Raw genomic sequence first — 14,662 nt, 5'->3', positions numbered from 1 at the left:
GAACTCCTGGCAGCATCCAGTCAATGTAGGCAGGGGATGATGGGAGTTGTAGTCCAACCTCTGGAACGCCTTCACACACTGATTTGAATCCACCAACGGGCCTCCAAGTGTCCCCAAATCGGTGGCTCTCAGGTGTGGCTGAGCTACAACTCCCATCATCCTTAGCCACAAGACACTGCAGTGGGGGATGATGGGAGTTGTAGTCCAACTGGTTGGGCACCCCCATGCAATAGACTGAAAAAGCTATGGCTGTGTCAACCCCACCAGCTCAGGGGCCCAGGGTGCAGACTGGCCCACTCGTCTGGCGTTGGGAAGGAACCGGGGAGCGACTCACCTGGAGCTGCGGGAGGGTGGTGGCCGTGCTCCAGTCCTTGTCATCCCGGATGCGGGTGCAGCGGGGGAAGCGGATGGATATCCCGTTGGCCGTGTGGGCCTCCGCTTTGGAGAACTCCGCGCCCGTGATCTCCCAGACCGGCGCCTCCTAAGGTAGAAGGCAACCATCCCAGAATAAGCAGGGAGCCGACCCTTGGGCAGGTTTGAGGAGGAGAGCCGCTCTTGTGGGTGCGAGTGCGAATTGTGCCCCGTGCTAAGCAGGGCCCACCTTGGTTTGCATTTGGAGGGGCGGCTACATGTCAGCACGGTAAGATATTCCTCTTGGGGAATGGGGCCGTAAGCTCAGAGGTGGAGCCTCTTGCTTTGCATGCAGGAGGCTCCCGGTTCACTCCTCAGCAGCTCCTTCAGACCCCTTCCTGAATCCCTGGTGAGCCGCTGCCAGTCAGTGTGGACAATCCTGAGCTAGACTGACCAAAAGGTCTGACTCAGGCGGCAGCCTCCTATGTTCCTACCTCAACACAGGTGGGAGGGTAGAAAAGGGTGGCAACCAGTGTTCCCTCTGAAGAGGGGTTCCTGGATGTGGTTGACAACCACTCCCAGAACCCCCAGCTGCAATAGCTTTTGCAGGGGGATTCTGGGAGTTGTAGTCAACCACATCTGGGACTCCCTCTTCAGAGGGAACTGAGGTGGCAACAGTTATAGGCCTGTTATAAGCTCCTGAAAAAGGGCCCAGGAGGGGAACTAAAACCCACAACCCCTTCCAGAGAGAGAGTTCTTCCCCTCTCCGGACCTCTCCGGCTGATTACCTTTGGATCTGGAACAATGAAGTCAGGATAGTAGTTCTTATTAATCTTCAGCCAGCCTGGAATTTTACTGGGATCCTAGGTGACAAACACACACACATACATCCCCACAACTGCAGAGGTGGCCTTGCAACCGCGAGCCTGAGTTTGCTAAGTATGGGCCTCCTTGGCTTGCATTTGGATGGGTGACAATACTGGAGTGTTGCAAGATATTCCCCTTAGGGGGTGGGGTCATAGCTCAGTGGGGAAGCATCTGCTCGGCATGCAGAAGGTCCCCATCTTAATCCCTGGCAGCGCCTCCAGATGGGGCTGGGAAAGACTCCAGCCTGAAACCTTGGAGAAGCCGCTGCCAGTCAGTGCAGGCAGCCCTGAGCTGGATGGACTCACTCGGTATATGGCAGCTTCCTAACACCACAATCCACGACTTGGGCAGGACCCAAAGTCTTTAGGAAATGAGTCACGCTTGCCTTCATCCAGTGCGTCAAAACAGAATCATCACATTTTCTGAAAGGGAAAGGGAAATGCGAAGTTAAAATTGAGAGAGAGAAAAGAGAACCTGCGTTTTGGGCCGTACAGAAATGTATGAAATAAATAAAATAGATACAAATACAGAATCCCCAAAGGCGGGTAGTGCTGTTTTCCATACTCCTGCATGGATCAACCTGTGTTTTTTCCCCAGGTTTTTGAGACTCTCTGTATTCACGAGGTGGGCAAGATCCAGACCAACAGCAGGCAAGTTTGGACTGTTGCTGAACTACAACTCCCATCATCCCCAGCCTCAGCCTCCACGCACCGTGACGTGCTTCATCTCCGAGAAGAGGATCCGGTTCGGGATTTCCGCCATGTTGTCGTGGAGAAATTTCCGACGCTCCCGCAGAGGCCTGGCCGCGGGGAGAAAGAGAGCTGGGGAAGCCACAGGAAGCTGCCTCATACAGAGCCAGACCCGAGGGGCCCATCTAACTCGAGACTGCCAACCCTGACTGGCAGCGGCTCCGTTCCAGGCAGAGGACTTGCCCAGTCTGAGCCAGAGAGGCTGCCAGAGAGGGAAGCCGAGAGAGTGCCTGCATTTTAAGCAGATGCTCGACCTCTGAGCTACAGCCCCACCCGCTAGGAAGCAGCTGTCTACTGAGTCAGGCCCTTGGTCCAGCTCGCTCAGTATGACCTACACAGACTGGCAGCAGCTCTCCAGGATTTCAGGCAAGAGTCCTCCCCAGCCCTATCTGGAGATGCCGCCAGGGAGGGAACCTGGGACCTTCTGCATGCCAAGCAGAAGGCATGATCTGGCTTTCAGTGGGTGTGTCCTGGCCAACCCCCAGCGACACCCAGGGCCTACCTGTCCATCAGGCTGACGTCATTGAAGTAGATGCAGTCGAAGACGAAGAGACAGACGTTGGCGTCCTGGAAAGCAGCTTTCTGCAAAGAGGCAGCGGCACGTCAGGAGGGGGGCGGCCATCGGGGATTAGCCGGGAAAGGGGCTTGCCAGGGGTTTAGGCAGGGGGCTTCGTGGACTCCCAGGACCTTGTTACAATGAATGCTGACTGAGTCGCCAGAAGTTGGTGGACTACGACACCCATCCTCCACACCCAAAGGCCTCGTGGCTGGCGATGATGGGAGTTGTAGTCCAGTGCCTCCTGGGGATTGCATTTGAGAACCCCTCGGTTGGACAATTTAATCAACCAAGAGAGAGGGGTGTTTGTGTGTGTGTGTGTGTGAGAGAGAGAGAGAGAGAGAGAAGGAACATAGGAAGCTGCTATATACTGAGTCAGACCTTTGGTCTATCTAGCTCAGTATTGTCTTCACAGACTGGCAGTGGCTCCTTCAAGGCTGCAGGCAGGAATCTCTCTTGGCCCTATCTTGGAAATGCTGCCAGGGAGGGAACTTGGAACCTCGATGCTCTTCCCAGAGCGGCTCCATCCCCTGAGGGGAATATCTTACCATGCTCACATTTCTAGTCTCCCTTTCATATGCAAACCAGGGAGGACCCTGCTTAGCTAAGTGGACAAGTCACTCTCGCTTGCTCCCACCAGACCAGCTCTCCTCTCCTGGATTCCCTAAAAGAACCCATAAGATCCTTTTACCTTATGCACCCCAAGAGTCCCAAAAGGCAATGGCTTCCCCGTCTTGGTGTCGATCAGAAGGACTTCGGCGTCCAGAATCATGCTGTGTCCACCGGGGAAGGCCTTGGGGATGAAGTCCTTAAAATGGGCCACCTGGTGGGGGAAACAAACAAGGACGTCCTGCTGGTCAGTGATGGTCGCCCTCGCCTTTTGAGTTAAGAACTTAGGAAACTACTGCCGACTGAGTCAGACTCATGTTACATCTTGCTTAGCACCATCTGCACTGACTGGCAGCAGCTTCCCAAGGCTCCAGGCAACAGCCTTGCCCTGACCCACCGGGAAATGCTGCCGGGGAGTGAACCCGGGACTGTCTGCCTGCAAAGCAATTAATCTGGCCCTGAGCTGAGGCCCCATCCCCTCATGGGAAGTGTCTTACAGCAGACAGTGCCCACGTGTGTCCTCCCCTCCAAATGCAAACCAAGGCAAACCCTGCTTAGCAAAGGGGGCAATAATTCACACTCGGGACTGGCTTGGTCTCATAAGCCATAGGCTGGCCGGCCCTGGACTATGCTCTGGGAGTTTGGGAAGGTGGACCTCCTGGGAGTGTTTGGCCATCAGGAAAAGGAGAAGAGCTGGCCCCGTTTGGCAGCAAATGGCCCCGAGATTGCTGGCTGACCTTGTGCGGAAGGACGGGCTTCAGGCTGTGGCTGAAGTAGCTGAAGTGGTCACCCTTCTTGTGCACCTGAACTCGCTCCCCGTCGTATTTGATCTCCGAGTACATCCCGTTGGGACACTTCTTCATAGCATAGTCAATGGACTTGCAGGCTTCGGCCTGACGAGAGAGGAAAACCCCATTTCATAGGAGCCCTACGAGCCAACCGGAAGCTGCCTTTTACTGAGTCCGACCGCTGCCCCATTGAGCTCAGCGCTGCCTGCACAGACTGGCAGCGGCTCTCCAGAGACTCCGACCAAGTAGCCTTTCCAGCCCGGCCTGCAGATCTTCCGCATACAAAAGCAGATGCTCTTCGACCGAGTCATGGCCCCATCTCAAACATCTGCCTTAACCCGAGACAGACCCTTGGCCCATCTAGCTCAGAATTGCCTGCTCTGACTGGCAGCGATTCTCCAAGATTTCAGGCAGGAGTCCCTTCCCAGAGTTTTTGACTTTCTACATGCAAAGCAGATACTCTACAACTGAGCTACGGCCTCATCCCCAAGCAGAATATCTCAGTGCTCGTACATGTAGTCTCCCATCCAAATGCAAACCAAGGCAGGCCCTGCTTAGCAAAAGGGGCAATTCATGCTCGCTACCATGAGACCAGCTCTCCCTGCTTTCCTCCTCATGCCACTATGAGCACAGATCGTCCTTTTGGCAATTGCCAATCGTGGACCCCTAGCTACGACGCTTACCAGCATGGGCTGGATGGGGGTCATCAGTGTCGCCTGCACGCTGAGTGTCCTTTTCATGCCGGGAACCTTCTGCAACTCCTGTTGGTTCAGCAAGACCCGCTCCACCACGTCGTGGAGGTTGCGGGAAGCTTTGAAGGCCTCATAAGCATTGGGGTCCAGGGCATCGAGGCTTTAAGGAAGAGAGAACGTTTTCTGTCGTCTCGGAGTTTTAAAATTGATTCAGAATCGATTCGGAATCCTTCTTTTTTTAAGCGCACGCTGCAGGGTCTTTATGGTAGTGGCTCCTTCGCCGGAGGCTCTGCCCCCCCACCGTCCCAGAAGGCTCATCTAAATCTCTTCTGCAACAGATTTACTGTATTTACCCAAATAGAAGACAACTATGAATTTAAGACATCCTTAAAAAACCCCAAAGGCATCTCCTTATCCAAGCTTTTTAGTTAGTTGCTGTTTTTAATGGATATCTCCACCTGGTTTTTATATATTAACTGTTAAAATTCTTGGTTTGGTTTGTCCCTGGCTTATTTTATGCTCTAAACTGCCTAGAGATTTCGGTAGTGGGTAGTATACCAATTCATTGAATACATAAATAAAATACAGATTAAGCATAGGTTATGGCTATATTTACCCAAAAGGAATGAAGGGGACTCTGAGTTTAAGACTCTCATTCTCTCTCAAACAAACACAAACACACACACACACACACACTTCAAAAATTAATCTTGGATTCAGGTAACAGATCTGCCATCAATTTGTACTCAAAGGTAGATTGCCTCTGAATAAGGAGGCTCTATTTTAGTGGCCACGACATAATATCAGACTACCCTTCTCCGAGAAGACCACACTCACACGTGCTTTGCACCCGCATTCATCTTCAAGTCGTGCTTGATCAACCTGATGATGCATTTCAGGTCGTTGGCTGTGCACCTAAAAGAGGAAAGAGATTGCTTAGACATAATCCAGAGCTGTCGTAGGCCATGAGCCATGGAAAATTTGGGCCAAAGCAGTGAAGGGAGGAGAGCTGAGCTTGTGGTAGCAAGCGTGGGCTGCCCCCTTTGCTAAGCAGGGTCTGCCCTGGTTTGCATTTGAATGGAAGACGACATGTAAGCAGTGTCAGATATTCCTCTCGGAGATGGGGTTGCTCTGGGAAGAGCACCTGCTTGCTTGTAAGCAAAAGGTTCCAAAGTCCCTCCCTGGCAGCATCTCCAAGATAGGGCTGAGAGAGACAACCTGGGAGAAGCCGCTGCCAGTCTGTGAAGACAATACCGATCTAGATGGACCAATGGTCTGACTCAGTATATGGCAGCTTCCTATGCTCCTAGTATCATCTTAGGGGACGAATGCTCATAGTGATTTTTGACAAATGTCAAAAAGAAAAGGGCACTGTTGACCATACAGCTTTCTTTGTGGGATCACCCTTTCTTTATCCCCACCCTGCAACGATTTGGGTCGAATTGCCATCATTTTTGCACAGAGGAAAGGGTTCAGGTCACCATGAAGCAACAGTGGTCCTCTCTCCATGGAGTCATCTTTGCAGGACATCCCTGCCAATTTCCATGACCATTCTGTGGACATGAATAAGATCTCAATGTCGTTTTTGTGTTTTCAAAAGCTTTTAAGAGACCACTGCAAAATGTGGCCACTGCAGGCCCGGCAGTCAGGACGAGAAAAGCACGAGAACAGACTGAAAGCTGGAAGCCTCGCAACGCGGTCATCTCCTGGGGTGAAAGCCTTGTCAAAAATCACACAGAGCATTCACTCTCCCAGTGAGCACCGACCACCCCAGCTGGCTCACGGACAACCAAGCCTTCTCCTTCCTGGGTCTTGCTGGCAGAGAAAAGGAGTCTCAGCAGGGGGGAAGCGTCTATGACCCCGAGTTTCCTCTCCACTGCTTCCCCACCCCTCGCCATTCCATCCCTGAAGTGCGATCTCCTTAAATCCGCACTCACAAAACACCCCCCCCCCGCACCTGTTCGCCACTTCCTGGAGCAAGTTCTGCTGGTAATCCTCTTTGGAGAGCTTGGAGAGTCGCGTTAGGAACTCGTCCACCTCCTGGATCGTCAAGAGGCTCTTGGTGGCGGGAGGGCAGGCTTTGCTCTTCTCAAAGAAGAGCTGCACCGTTTCCGAAACGTCCCCCTGGTCAAACAGGAAAGGAATCCGAGAATTACTTGCTTGAGGTTTTAATGGGATGTCGCTTTGGGAGTCCGGCATTGGCTGAAAAGCGGGGCACAAAATACCCAAGACGTCAGCAGCCTGGGAATCCACAAGTGCTGGTTGTGTCGGTTCAACCGGGATGTCGGACCCGATACACCCTCCGTTGGGCATTATCAAAGGGAGCAGCGCCATGACAGGAGGGATCTCCAATGTTCAAAACGCCGACTAAAATCTCTCATGTCACGGCAGAACGCTGTCATAGCCCTGACATGCATCTGGGACCCATGTCTAACCTACCTCACAGGGTGGTTGTGAAGAGAAACATAACTATGTACCCCACTCTGAACTCCTTAGAGGAAGAGTGGAATATAAATGTATAAATAAATAACAAAACAAACAAACAATATGTATGAAAGAAACTGCCTCGTAGTTGAGTAGCAGTGGCTCTTTCGCCTGGTTGGGGTTTAAATGTTAAAATGGAAGACCCCTTCTAGACTTTTAAAGCCTGAGATATGTCGGAAAACTGTTGCATTTCCAATCTGACCTGACAGTTTTGCGGGGAGGGGTCACATCAGGCCACCCAACCATTTCCCTCTGGAATCAGGACTGACAGTTTTCAGCACACACAGGCCTAGTTCTTGGTTTCTATACTAAAAAAAGGGGGTTTAAAATTTAAAGCGGAAATCCTTTTAAATCTTAAATCCCTAGACTGTCAGAAAATTGTCTGATTTCCGGACTGGTCTGGTCTGACGGTTTCCCCCAGACTATGGGAAACACCTCTATCGGGCAGCAGCGAGACAGGAAGATGCTGAAAGGCATCATCTCGTACTGCACGGGAGGAGGCCATGGTCAGCCCCTCCTGTATTCTACCAGAAGGAAACCACCGGGCTCTGTGGGCACCAGGAGTCGAAATCAACTTGATGGCAGCCTTTACCTTTAGGGTTAATCCATCACTGCCCCACTAGCAGCTCCGCCCACCGTCATTGGCACCACCCGTCACCTGCCCAGCTTGTCGCCCACCCAGTCACCAGCCCCCGCTGTTCTGAATCAGGCTGGTGTTGCCTTAGAGAGCAGAATGCTAGAACACGGGTATTGAAAAGGGAGGGAAAATCTGGTCAATTTCACCTTGGCTGAAAAATCCCCAAAGCAAAACCGAAAGTGATCTGGTCAATTTCACTTTGGCTACAAGTCCCCCCAAGCCAGCCAGCGAACAAAGTTTGAAAGGTCTCACTTTCGCTGGATGTTGTTGCTTCCTAATTAATTGCTTCCTGAAATCACTTCTTCTCAAGGGACCTTCCCCTTTAGGGCACGGCTAGGGAAATGACTTGATCAGCAAGCCAGAGGTTGCAGGTTTGAATCCCTGCTGGTACGTTCCCCTGGCTATCGGAAATACCTCTATGAGGCAGCAGCGATATAGGAAAATGCTGAAAGGCATCATCTCAGACTGCGCGGGAGGAGGCAATGATCAACCCCTCCTGTATTCTACCAAAGACAACCACAGGGCTCTGTGGTTGCCAGGAATCGAAACCGACTTGAGGGCACACTTCACCTTTACATGAAAGTTCTGGGAAGTTTATGTCGATCTCCCCACAAAACAATTTTCTTGGGAGATCAGATCTGACATTTCCCAGCATGCACAGACCCACACTTTCATCCCCCCACATCCACCTGTTCCATGTCCCGAACCATGTCCTCCTGGCTGCAGTTAAAAATCCTGCTGAAGAGTTTGACAATCTGCTTGTCGTTCAGGTTGTAGACGCTTTTGATTACCCCTGGCAAGAGCAGCTTCACCATCAGGTAGAGGTCTCCGTGGAAGCCATCTAGAACAGGCACAGATGTCGGACATGTGTGAGCAGGAAGCCGCTTCTGGACCACGTTTTCCCCCATCAGGAGTAGGTGAAGTGGAAGCAAACACAGACCCATAAGCTGCCATCTGCAAAGAGCTCTGGGGACCTCCAGAAGACTGGCTACAAATTCAGAAAAGTCCTAGGACTGGAGAGCTGGGTAGAGAAGAGCCAGCAATGACCAGCATAGCATATAGCTAGGGTAGTGTAGTGGTTAGAGCGCTGGACTAGGACTGGGGAGACCCCGAGTTCAAAGCCCAATTCAGCCATGGAACTCACTGGGGGCTCTGGGCTGGACACTTATCTCTCAGCCTAACCTACCCCACAGGGCTGTTGTAAGGATAAATATCTCAGAGGAAAAGTAGGATATAAATCAATAAAATAAATTATTTTGAGTGGCAGGCACCGGCTCCTGAGGGGAGAGAGCTGATCTTGTGGTAGCAAGCATGAATAGCTCTCTTTGCTAAGCAGGGTTCAGCCTGGTTTACATTTTAATGGGAGACGACATGTGTGAGCACTGTAAGATATTCCCCTAATGGGGCCACTCTGGGAAGAGCATCTATATGCTTGTAGGCAGAAGGTTCCAAGTTCCCTCCCTGGCAGCATCTCCAAGATAGGGCTGAGAGAGACTCCTGCCTGGAACCTGGGAGAAGCCGCTGCCAGTCTGGGTAGACAATGCTGAGCTAGATGGACCAAGGGTCAGACTCAGTATACGGCAGCTTCCTACATCCTGGGGATCGACACAGACACTTGCGCCAATTAAAAGCAGAACAGGGAAACCCTAGAAAGGAATCTCACCTCCACTGGTCCCTTTCTGCCAAAAGTCCTGGATGATCTGGGTCTTCACGTTGTAGCTGGACTTATCGGCCACCATGGCACAGAGTTTCCTGAACTCCCGCAGCAGACAGTCCTTATGTTTGGGGTCGCACTTCTCAGCAGACAAGCTCGGCTTGTGGGAAGAGCTCGGGCTGGATTCCTCGGCACTCCCGGGCTTGGCTGGGCAGAGAGAGATGGACCAAGAGAGATGGATGTCGCCACGGATGTACCCCACAACTAAAAACTTTGCACACACAAATTTAAGTCTCCCAGTTAGGCAGACGGGCCATTCCAGTCACTGAATCATACCCCCCACGAAGCTACTCTCTTATGGAAATGAACGGGACAAGCCGTTCTCCAGTCTCCCCGGTCCTAGTCCAATGCTCTAACCCAGGCCTGCTCAACTTTGGCCCTCCTGCAGATGTTGGCCTACAATTCCCATAATCGCTGGCTATTAGCCATTGTGGCTGGGGATTATGGGAGTTGTAGTCCAAAAACAGCTGGGGGGCCTAAGTTGAGCAGGCCTGCTCTAACCACTACACTATTCTGGCTATACGTTTATGCCCCTCTTTGCTGGTTCTCATCTACCCAGCTCTGAATTTGTAGCCTATCTTCTATTAGTTTCCGCGGGAATCCCTGGTGCTCATTTGCTGACGCCTGTCAGTCGGGCTGAGGGGAGGTCCGCTGAGCTCCAGCACGCAGCCGGCCAATCAGGAGCAGAGGAGCAAGGATCTCCTGCAGTCAGGCTGAGGGGAGGTGCATGCTGAGCTCCAGCACGCAGCCAGCCTATCAGGAGCCGAGGAGGAGGGGCTTCACCATCCTCCCTCCCCTTCTGCAGTGGATACAGCACTGGGGATGCTTCGGTTTCGAGTCGGTGATCCTCAGACAGGGAACCAATAAAACTGGTTTAAAACCCACACATTACCCACAGCTTGCTGAATGTGAAACCAGCTAGATCCAGATTATTCTAGGATTCCCGCCCTCTCCACTTTGAGCAAAAATGCCACAGATTTCATTTCAACACAAGAGGCCCACCACACCTGTAAATCCTGAGAATTTCTTGGGTGAGGGGTCGGAAGCAGCGGACAGAACTTTCTTGGGGGAGGTGATCTGTCCGCTGGGAGTGATCTTCGCCTGGACGACGGCCTTCTTCTTGGGCGTGCTCGCAGCTTTGGAAGTTAGGTCTGGGAGGGGAAGGCAAAGAGAGGCCAGATCAGGCATTACCGGGCGTCAGGATATGTAGGAGTCTGTTTGATACCTTCATGGGTCCTGACAGAAAGCAGGAGCTTCAGTTTGGGGGTTTACATTTGAATGCGGGTATAAGCTGCTTCAAACAGAGTCAGACCCTTGGCCCATCTAGCTCAGTGTTGCCAACACCGACTGGCAGCAGTTTCTCCAAGATTTCAGACAGGAGTCTTCCTCAGCCTTACCTGGAGACGCTGCCAGGGATTGAACCTGGGACCTTCTGCGTGCAAAGCAGATGCTCTACCCTGTGTTATGGCCCCATCCCCAAAGGTGGCATACATGGGTCTCCCATCTAGGCACTGACCACACCAAGGCCTGCTTAGCTTTAGCAAGGTGGCTGCTGTCCTGTGTCCTGAGACCAGCCACTTAAAATGCAGTGCTCACAAGCTCAAATCCCAACAAAGTTTCCTTTTAGATTGTGAGCCCTTTGGGGACAGGGATCCGTCTTATCTTATTTATGAGCCATTTTTGGAAGGGCGGAATAGAAATCGAATAAATAAATAATAAACAGGATTCCAAGTGGGGTCTGACCAGCACAGTATAGAATACGGTGGTTATGTCTCGGGAGCAGAATTCCCTCTAACCGGGATTTCCAGATGTTGACTACAACTCCCATCATCCTCAGCCAAAGGCCACTGCAACTGGGGGTGCTGGGAGTTTTACCTCAACAAGATCATCTGGGAATCTCTGTTGCAGGCAACGTGGCTTGCAATCTGGATGCTCTGTTCACGCCTGCTGTGATCTGCTAGAGAGCTGGTCTGGTGGTAGCAAGCATGAATGGCCCCCTTTGCTAAGCAGGGTCTGCTCTGGTTTACATTTGAATAGGCGATGGCATGTGTGAGCACTGTAAAATATTCCACCCCTCTTAGGGGATGTGGTCACTCTGGGAAGAGCAGGCTTGCATGCAGAGGGTTCCAATTTCCCTCCCTGGCAGCATCTCCAAGTTGGGCTGGGAGAGACTCCTGCCTGCAACCTTGGAAAAGCTGCTGCCAGTCAGTGTTGACAATCCTGAACTAGATGGACCAAGGGTCTGACTCAGTATATGGCAGCTCCCTATGTTCCTGTAGGGCTTTTTCAACCTTGGAAAAGCTGCTGCCAGTCTGTGTTAACAATCCTGAACTCGATGGATCAAGGGTCTGACTCAGCATATGGCAGCTTCCACCGCTCACCTGAGATCTGCTGGTTGATCAGCTCCTTCTCAGCCTCCTGCAGCTCCTCCCAGCCCTCCAAGTCCGTGAGGTCCTCGATCTTCTTGGTTGTGGCCCGGGCCTTCTCCAGCTTCTCAAACATGCACTTGACGTGGTACCACTCCTTCATGTCCCTGCTGGACTCCGTGAACGGGTTGGGCACCACCTTCCCGATCCGCACCATCCCCTTCAGGATCTTCTCCTTGCACTTCTTGCAGCCGGCCGTGCTGCGCTTGGCGTAATCCACGCAGTAGCGCTGCTCTGCCATCTCGGAGGCTGTGCACAGGGTCCTGGCACACCGAATGCGCAGAGGCACCGGGAGGGCAGAGCTGCAGACACGGGGCTGGTACTGCTGGCCCGCCCAAGGCAGAGGACCTGCTCCCCACGGCCAGGAGGTTCTGGGGAAGGCGCTGGGCGCGGGGAGACGGAGAAGGCCAGAACACACTCGAGGGAGCTGTATGGGCAACAGGAACAGCTTCTGACTTCTACTGAGGGTCCTGGAAGTCTGTAGGAGTCCCTTGGGAAGGAGAGGCATGCAGGTTCCTTCGCACAAGGAAAAAAACAGAGAAATAAATGAATTAGCTGCACTGTTGGACTGTCGACCGATTTGAGGCCTTTCAGCCAATCAACTCTTTCTCGCTTCGGCCCCGAGACGAATCCGGCACATATTTCTATTCCGCTTTTCGACAAAGAGTCCCCAAAGCGGTTTACGTAGATATAAATAAACCAGAGTGCTCCCTGTCCCTAAAGGGCTCACAGGCTAAAAAAGAATAAAAATAAGAGAAGATTGCAGCAACAGCCACTGGAGGGATGCTGTGCTGGGGGACGGAGAGGGCCGGTTGCTCCCCCCCGCTCAGTCAAGAGAATCCCCACTTTTAAAAGGTGCCTCTTTGCTCAGCTAGTGGCTGGATTCTGTGTACTGCCATACCCTGAGAAAGGTAATTTATTTTATTTTATTTATTAATGCTCCAGAGCCACTTTCTTTCAAGAAACTGTCCCTACTGTCAACAAACTTTTTGGAGGGGAGGGGAGCTGGTCTGGCGGCAGGCAGCATGCCTTGTCCCCTTGGCTAAGCAGGGACTGCCTTGGTTTGCATCTGGATGGGGGATCATGCAAACAAGTGCGGGGAGATAGGACCATTAAGGGATGGGGCTGCAACTCAGTGCTGCCGGGGACCTCTTTTCTGCATGCAGAAAAGCTTCAGCACCTGCTGGCAGCATCTCCCGCCCTGGCAGGGCTGGGAAGAGAGACTCCTGGCTGAAACCCTGAAAAGCTGCTGCCGGTCCGAGTAGTCAGCCCTGAGCTGGGCGGACAGGGGCCGGACTCAGCAGACAGCCACCCCTAAAGGATGGGGCCATCTGCTTTGCAGCAGAATGTCCCCCCAGTCTTAATTCTCAGGTAGGGCTGGGGAAGACACCTACTTGCCTGGGCTGGGAAACGGGGCAAGCAGGGGGTGCTCGGGGGCCGCCCCTTCTCTGGTTGGGGAGGCAGCTCCTGCTGTGGGCGGGAGCCCCTCACCGGGGCGTCGGGAGAAGGAGGAGGGTGGAGCGCCTTGCCCACTTCCCTCCAGCCGCCGCCGCCCCCCCAGCAACTCTCAGCCCCGCCCCCCCGTTGTCCCTCGCGCGCTCCCCTGCCAGCAACCCTTTTAACTCCAGCCTCCATCACCACGCTCACCTGGGCGGCCGCGCCTGCGCACAAAGGCCAGAGCCCGGCCACGCACGCACGCACGCACCACACGCCCACCCGCGCCGGCGCAGTAGTGGCGCCAGCCCGCCCCCTCCGCCCAAGCCACGCCTCCCCCTCCCATCCTGGGAGCCTTTTCTCCCTCAACGACGTCAGCGGCTGAGCCGGGCCAATCGCCGCGCTCCTCTCCTCTGCCGCACTGCCTTTTTTCCCGGACAGGCCACGCCCCCTTCTTGACTCCTTTCTTTGCAGGTTTCTGCAAGTGTCCAGAACAGTTACACTATAGATAGACAGATAGCACTATAACATATATAACACCGGCCTGGGAAGCAAACGTGTCAGGCGGTCTAGAAATAGGATAATCAATCAATCAATTAAATGAATCAGTAATATATTAATATCATATAATATTGATTTAATGATATAGCATATACGGTACACAATATAGTGATATTAGTATGTATCATGTATTTTATATTTCATAATCTCATATAATATTAATGTAATAATATGGTATAGGAATTATACATATATTAATATGGCTAACGTATTATATATATAATATATAATTCTATATTATTTATTTATCATATTTATATACTGCCTGATAGGCATACCCCTAGGCGATGTACATAATTTTAAAAACCGTAAAAACAGAATAACATTATATATGATATAATATGATAATAATATATACTATATAATAGCACACCACACCATTCCTAGTCGGGCCATGCCCCTTTCCCACACCTTATTTGTACAGATTGCGTACAACCTGGATGTTTATAGGTTATAGCACACACACACACATATCAGCAGTAATGCTAGATGGAACATCGGAAGCTGCCTTTTACTGAGTCTGACCCTTGGTCCATCTAGCTCAGCGTTACCTACTCAGACTGGCAGCGGCTGTCCAAGGATTCAGAGAGGGGTCTTTCCAAGCCATTCCTGGAGATCCTGACAGGAACGGAACCTGGGGCCTTCTGTGAGCAAAGCAGAGGCTCTGCCACTGAGCTAAGGTTCTGCCCTGGAAAATTGCTGCCCTTGATAGACAGAAGCAGCCTTATTCCGAGTCCAACCATTGGCCCTTGTAGCTCAGGATGGTTAACACTGACTGGCAGCAGCTCTCCGGG

At 52.2% G+C, this 14,662-nt stretch overlaps 1 protein-coding gene across 1 annotated transcript in view; it reads right to left on the bottom strand.

Moving 5' to 3' along the window:
- Positions 1-339: 339 nt before the first annotated feature.
- LIG3 (DNA ligase 3) overlaps positions 340-14,662 on the bottom strand; it is a 61,633-nt gene continuing 47,310 nt past the window's right edge. The window contains exons 2-15 of the mRNA XM_053274667.1: positions 11,829-12,389; positions 10,455-10,598; positions 9,397-9,594; positions 8,423-8,574; positions 6,570-6,736; positions 5,450-5,527; positions 4,604-4,772; positions 3,870-4,025; positions 3,215-3,346; positions 2,470-2,549; positions 1,930-2,017; positions 1,524-1,640; positions 1,140-1,214; positions 340-481 (exon numbers count right to left, since the gene is read on the bottom strand). Coding sequence (XP_053130642.1) covers positions 1,632-1,640; positions 1,930-2,017; positions 2,470-2,549; positions 3,215-3,346; positions 3,870-4,025; positions 4,604-4,772; positions 5,450-5,527; positions 6,570-6,736; positions 8,423-8,574; positions 9,397-9,594; positions 10,455-10,598; positions 11,829-12,389 — 1,934 coding nt within the window. The 3' untranslated portion in view covers positions 340-481; positions 1,140-1,214; positions 1,524-1,631. The remainder of the gene's footprint in view (positions 482-1,139; positions 1,215-1,523; positions 1,641-1,929; positions 2,018-2,469; positions 2,550-3,214; positions 3,347-3,869; positions 4,026-4,603; positions 4,773-5,449; positions 5,528-6,569; positions 6,737-8,422; positions 8,575-9,396; positions 9,595-10,454; positions 10,599-11,828; positions 12,390-14,662) is intronic.

Source organism: Hemicordylus capensis, chromosome 12, assembly GCF_027244095.1.
Source record: "Hemicordylus capensis ecotype Gifberg chromosome 12, rHemCap1.1.pri, whole genome shotgun sequence".
In the NCBI taxonomy this organism is placed as follows: Eukaryota; Metazoa; Chordata; class Lepidosauria; order Squamata; family Cordylidae; genus Hemicordylus; species Hemicordylus capensis.
This window is presented reverse-complemented; position numbering and strand designations above follow the sequence as displayed.